Source organism: Carlito syrichta, unplaced genomic scaffold, assembly GCF_000164805.1.
Source record: "Carlito syrichta isolate Samal-C Ts95f unplaced genomic scaffold, Tarsius_syrichta-2.0.1 Scaffold308822, whole genome shotgun sequence".
Classification (NCBI taxonomy): Eukaryota; Metazoa; Chordata; class Mammalia; order Primates; family Tarsiidae; genus Carlito; species Carlito syrichta.
In genome coordinates, this window is record NW_007252918.1 from 174703 (window position 1) to 181482 (window position 6780).

The 6780-nt window shown below is 39.3% G+C and overlaps 1 gene segment (V, D, J or C); it reads left to right on the forward strand.

The window, feature by feature from the left end:
• Positions 1-1354: 1354 nt before the first annotated feature.
• On the forward strand, positions 1355-1909 carry LOC103268388. The segment is given in 2 exon segments: positions 1355-1400; positions 1506-1909. Coding segments are annotated over 2 exon segments (450 nt in total).
• The last annotated feature ends 4871 nt before the right edge of the window (positions 1910-6780 follow it).

The following is a 6780-nucleotide window of genomic DNA, read 5'->3' on the forward strand; positions in this document are numbered from 1 at the left end:
TCCTTGCCTCTCTTCCCCTATTAGAAATTTTGTTTTTTCTATAACCTCAATTATTTAATGTAATGATGTAAATTTGTTAACTTTAAGATTTTTCAAGTTAAATGTTGTGTAGAAAACCACCAAAATATTTTTAGATGTCTATAACTCCAAACATAGTAATAGACTCATTTTACATACTCAGAAACTGGAAACAAGGCAAATATTGAGGAGCTTTTAAATAAATAGTGATAGATTTACTTATTTTTTTCTATCTCTTTTGATAATCAATCGATTCTTTATTTGTAGTGACGTGGTTGATTTATTCATAATTATGCTACTTGAGAAGCCACACAAATAAAACATGTACTATATATCTCGCTGTTATAAATTCTAGAAAATAAAATTAATTTAAAGTAAAAATGATAAGAGACTGACTCAGAATATGATGGGAGTAGGGGATGACTGGTGGTAGCAATTAAAGGAGCAAGAGGAAACATTAAGGGTGATTAGCTTATTCATTATAATTGTTATGATGGAAGCCCAGGTGAGCACTTAGATCAGTACTTATCAGACTGCACTTTAATAATTACATGATGTTTGTTATACACCAAAAATGTCTGATTAAAACTATTAAAAATAAACAAATAATCTAACTTGAAATAACTTATGGGTAAAAAATAATAATATGAAAATGCCTGAGACCCAAAAACTACAACTACAACAACACCTTCTCTTCACATTGTTAAGGTAGACATAAGAGTGCACAAAAATCACCACAAGTACACATTAAAAAAGGGGGGGTTCTGCAAACCTCATTAGGCTTATACCACTTGTACTGAGCTTGGTTCAGGGAGCAGATGGGCACAGGGGTGAGGAGTACAGGCCCAGGTACCCAGGCTCACCCATAAAAGTTTTGAGCCCTGTGCTTCTGCTTGTAATTGCACACCTGTAAAATGGATTTATCATTGATGTTATATGCCATGCTTTTCCTGCATATGTGAAAAGAAAAGAATTGTTTCTAAGTTTACAATAATTATGTGAGTGTTTTGTTTTAGGTTTATTGTGTTTGAAATAAATATTTAAAAATAAGTACTGTGTATTTATGGCAGCATGACAAAACCATAAGACATTACATTTTTCATATGCTATCTTTTTCACCAAAAGCACTCAGGAAACTCATCTGCTCTGTTCCCCTCCCTCTCTCAAACATCCCACCTAAAGTTTGTTAATATAGAAGGAGACATGCAAATAGTGCCCTGTCTTTGCTTATGAAAATCAGCCTAGCCTTGATGCTCCAGCTTTTGGAGAGAAGCCTCAGCACTGGGATTCCCAGGTGTTCTCATTTGGTGATCAGGACCGAAGAAGACAACTCACTATGGAGTATTGGCCCTGCTGGCTTTTCCTTGCTGCTGTTTTCAAAGGTGATTCATGGCGAACTAGAGATATTAAGTGTGTGATTGGATGTGAGTGACAGAAACAGTGAACGTGTGTGGCAGTTTCTGACCAGGACATTTATGTAATTGCAGGTGTCCAGTGTGACGTGCAGTTGGTGGAGTCTGGAGGAGGCTTGGTTCAGCCTGGAGGGTCCCTGAAACTCACGTGTGTTGCCTCTGGGTTCACATTCGGAGACTACTATATGGACTGGGTTCGCCAGGCTCCAGGAAAGGGACTGGAGTGGGTTGGTCGTGTTAGAAACAAAGCTAATGGTTACAGCACAGAGTATGCTGCATCTGTGAAAGGCAGATTCACAATCTCAAGGGACGATTCTAAGAATTCAGTGTATCTGCAAATGAACAGCCTGAAAACTGAGGACACAGCTGTATATTACTGCACTAGAGACACAGTGAGGGAACACCAGTATGAGCCCAGACAAAAACCTCCCTTCAGGGGCTGCACAACCACAAGGGATCTCAGGACCTCCAGGCACTAGGTCTCTCAGGAGCAGGTGCAGAAGTTTGTTGAGGGCTGGTTTCCTGCCAAGTCTTGATCTGCCTCTCCATCTGTTCCCTTGGGAACCTGTCTAGATTTGCAGTTCTATAGTAACATTTGAAACCTCAAAATATACAATTGTTTTTGCATGTTTCTTGATTTTGCAGGACACATTTTCACCTGCACCAAAGTCAGACTGTGGCTTTAGACTGGAGTACACCTTTTCATGGTAGCCAGGATCAGAGTCCTATGAGGGCCCTAGCAATCTGGAGAGAGTTTTCAAAGAGACTCAGGAATGGAACCTCAGTGAGATTTCTTGACTAAAAAATACTTTAGGCATTAGAATAAAGCACGCGGGGAAGCTGGACAATGGCCAGAGTTCTTAAAAAACTAACTGGTGTTACATCCATTCTCCTCTTGTAACCCTGTACAAATTACTCAGAATGATCCAGTTTCCCCTTGTTAATCCATTTTTCTTCTTTCTTTCTAGCCCTATTCCGCACACCTCCATTTTCTCCTTTTTGTTTCTCTGAAAATAGGCGATGTGTTTCTGTCATCTAAATACCAGGACTGAAAATCTTTGCCTGGAGCTCAGGAGTGTCTCAAGCTGTGGTTTCTGCAGCACTTGAGATGGTTTATGGGACTTTCTCACTTACCATTGCCAGTCTCTCCTTCTGTCATTCATGCATGAACTGATTTGTGAAATTCAAGTGAACATTAGTCACTGAGGTGATAAAAGTATCTTCTTTAATGTGGAATATTAATATAGAACTAACGCGATGTTTCTCATACCATCATGGCCCAGCCAACTTTACCCTTGATTTTGGGACTAGCTCAGGATGGATCCTCCATTTTGCTGTGGGTTCTGGGTGACAATGATATGGGGTCTGGTTAGGAATGTTGAGATACATAGGGTCTGCTATCAGGAAGGACAAGTTGAACTTCCTGGGAGGATCTGGAAATGCCACACAACATGGAGTTTGATCATCTTCCTTCTTTCACGGGTTGACTAAGACTCAGTGAAATTACTCATGACAATCCTCCTGACGTAGAGAACACTGATGACTGCCTTTAATTACCTCAAATGATCAAGATTAAATAAACAAATAGGTTAGTTTTATTTGAATAATTGAGATATACCCTTGCCATTTTGACACATAGCAACAGATTACCTCTATGGTTATTTTATATTCTACACTAGAATCTGGCCAGTAAGTAATTTTGCTAAAATAATTGATAGTATTTGTTTTCTTAGAAGTCAACTTTAAAACTGGCCTACGTTTGTGTGCACCTTTTAAGAAATATAATCATTCTTTTGAGAGGAAATGCATGGTGAGTAAAATGAGGTTGAGAAAATTGTTAGCATGTGATGCTCCTTAGTGAAGAAGATAGGGAAGGAAGATTGGGTGGAGAAGGGTTTGCTGTCCAAAGGAGGTCCAGAATGTCACTGAATTATCTTCATGTCAACATGTCAACTCAGGGGATCCCATGGCTCACAGCTGTGTTCACCAGAGAGCTCATTTGTCTCCTTAGAGTGGGCCATGGAACGTGGGGCTTCAGCATGAGCCACACCATGGACCTCATAGACCACAGCCAATACCTGGTCCAGGGGCATTGTGCTCCCATAGGTGCAAGGATAGAGGTACTGTCTCAGTGCTCACATGCTGCGGGTTTGTATAAAGAACATACAATTTCACTTTATTTTCTTTGAAGACTTATTAGGTTAACTTGGAGTTAGTAAAAGATTGTATTATTTAGATTTACTCCAGTTGCATAATTCCTTAATTCTGCACAATTTTGTGGCACTGTCTTGCTCATTAGGAATTGTTAAATGAATTGAGAAGTGTTAAATGGATTGAGGGCATGCATTTTATGCTTTTTTTGTCTTCCCCCTACATACAGAGATTGTGAGTGGAGTACATCTGTCCCTTATTCACAATGACTCTTCTCTCACCAGAGAGAGCAGAAATTTCCTCAACTCAGAGTATGGGAAAGAAGCTGTCCCTGTTCCCATAAGAGACTACAGGGACCCCAGTAGATTTTAATAGAGTTAGAGTGTTTTCATATGGGGGGAGCATCCAGCTGTCCTATAGCAGTATTAGTTGCTAAGGTGTCATTTTGGCTTCAGAATTTGAAATGCTATTAGTTCACTATGGCTCTATTCCATTATGCAACTCACCATTAACAGAAATAGAGATTATAATCAATCTGAATTTTCTTGACATCATTTTATCTTGCTCTGTCCTCATTTTGATTAGAAAATAAGTTTTTTTTTTCTTTTTGTTTTTCAAATATCACCTAAGAAATTGATGAATTTATTAGGAAACATAAAATACTGGAACTGTTTGGGAACATATAAAATAACATGCATGTAGAATAATTTTGTGAAAATATAAATCAGCAAAGTACAATTCTGGGTACAAAATTTTTGGATCATATAGTCAAAATAGGATTAGACTTCCCTAAATTTGCTTCCAGTAGTGTTTGTGAAGAAAGGACACTCGACTGACCCTGTCACCTGCTGGGAGGAAATGTTGTGCCCAAGGTGATGTCACATATGTGAGATCCAAGACCCAGCTCTCAGCCCTGGCTGAGCTTCCAACCAGGGACCAGGCCGGCAGTCAGGAATAATAGTAAGCACCTCAGAAGAGCAGACCCCACACCTCCTGTATTTGGCCTTCAGGAGGTCCACCAAGTCAGCAGTAGATCCTCAGATCTCACTTAACACAATGACCCACCGAAAAGCAAGTGGTAGAGTGACCAGTAAGGGCGTTTTTTTTCTTTTACTTAACAATATCTAACCTTCAGGTGACCATCAATTACACCGTTTGTAATTTTTGCCCTGATTGACACAAAACAAAACTAAAATGACAATGAATGATGAGTTAACACCTAAGCCTAAGCCTGAGTATTTTCCTCAAATTTCCATCAATACCATCATTATGTAAATATCAACATGCATATGAAGTCATCATGAATTACGTTTTTCTTGGGAAATGGGGCAATACAGTACTGAAACTGCTCAGATTGTGAGTTTCTGCACAGGTGAGTATGAATAAAGACTAATTAGCATGTGTGCAAGTGGGAGAGATAATGTCCAATTGCAAGGAGACATGAGATCAAGTGCCCAAAGCCCCCCTGCAGAAGCAGCTGAAATTTGCCACTGCTTTGGATTCAACACCCACCATGCAAAAAAGGATCTTCCCTTCCTGAAGCATCCATCATGAAAATACAGCAGAGATTAGCAGACTTTTGACACCAGAATCCTAGCTCAAACCACCTATGTCCATGGCCAATCACTGATAACAGGGACAGCAGAAAAGATACAGGCAGTAGATCTGAAGCTGTGCCCACCAGAGGATAATATGTTGGTGGTTGCCACTTTGAAGCCATTTTATCTGTCCCAAGCCCAGCAGGTTTCTTCTTTAGCTCCATTGATTTAGGGAAGCCTACATCCAGTGAGCTCCACATCCCTCTGTGATCACTTTAATTTGCTAGAGAGGTTACTCTCAGTACATAATATTGCAGAGACAGAACCTCCACCACCTCACTGGATCAAGCATGGACACCTGTAGTTGGAGTGGGAATCTTGGCAGCAGCTGAGTTGACCTGAATAATGGAGTCACCACTCTTCCCCCAGCAGTGTTTGGGGCAAATGCCTGTAGACTGAGAGTAGAGGGAAGGGGCTGGAGACCAGAGCCCACTCCTTACCACTGCCAAAAAGAGGGGAATCTGAATTTCTAAAAAGGTCACAAAAGGAAGAAAATTTTTCTATATTGTTTATTTTGATATTTTGCATTTTTTCTCCACACATACTTTTCTGGAAGAGGGTTCTGATTTGACCTGTCCTTATTTATCCTTCTTTTTATTGCATATGGGTATATTTTGGAGTGAATGCATCTTTGGTTTTTTGTTGTACTTGTTTATTTGTACTTGTTTTGTTGTTTTCTTTAACTGGTCATTTGTGTGCTTATCTGTTTCCCTTCTTCAGCTTCTTTCTCTTCATCTTGTCTCTTCTATCTTCTACCATTCTCCATTATTTTCCTTTTTCTTGACTCATTGTGTTTTCGGGGTCATACATATTCTCTGCATCACATGGACAGAATTAAGATGGTAGAAATTTGTTTTCAGGGAGTCAACACACCAGTCAGTGAGTACTGGATTCTGGACATAACATCTGAACCACAGCTTGCCTATCAAATCTTAATTAAATATCAAAACTGCATAAAGATAGACCCTTGCCTCCAGTCCAGGTACAAAATTGAACACATCAAGAGTATCTACATATGAAATCATCGGGATTTCAGCAAACAGAAGTGAAAACTATCCCCCTGTCAGTGAGCAATGTAATTAAGTGGGGGGAAGGAAAACCGTCACAAATAGGGAAGAACCAAAGGAAAAGCACAGGTACCAACCAGAATCCTGTGAAGACAGCACCTGGGAATACAAACATCAGAACTCAAACAATGAAGAGCCCTTAGAATGACTGGTCTCAAACTATAAACCCAGAAGTCAAGATATTAATGGAGAGAATTAATAGATATGACATAAATAAAAGAAAAGAGTGAAGGTGTTTATAACTGAGATGATGGCAATAAATAATAGAGTAAATGAAATAAAGAACAAAGTGACAAGCATGGAATGCAGAATTAACCAAGTGAAAGAAAGAATCACAGACCTTGAGGACCAAAATATGTATCTAACAAGCACCATTAAAAACATAGAAAATAAGCTTAATAATACAAAACAAAACGTCTGAGAGACGTATGATTATATCAAGAGGTCGAACGTATGCAGAATTGACATTCCTGAGGCAGATAGAGAGAAAGAAACCCCACTGGAACAAACATTCCTTAAAACTATCCAAGAAAA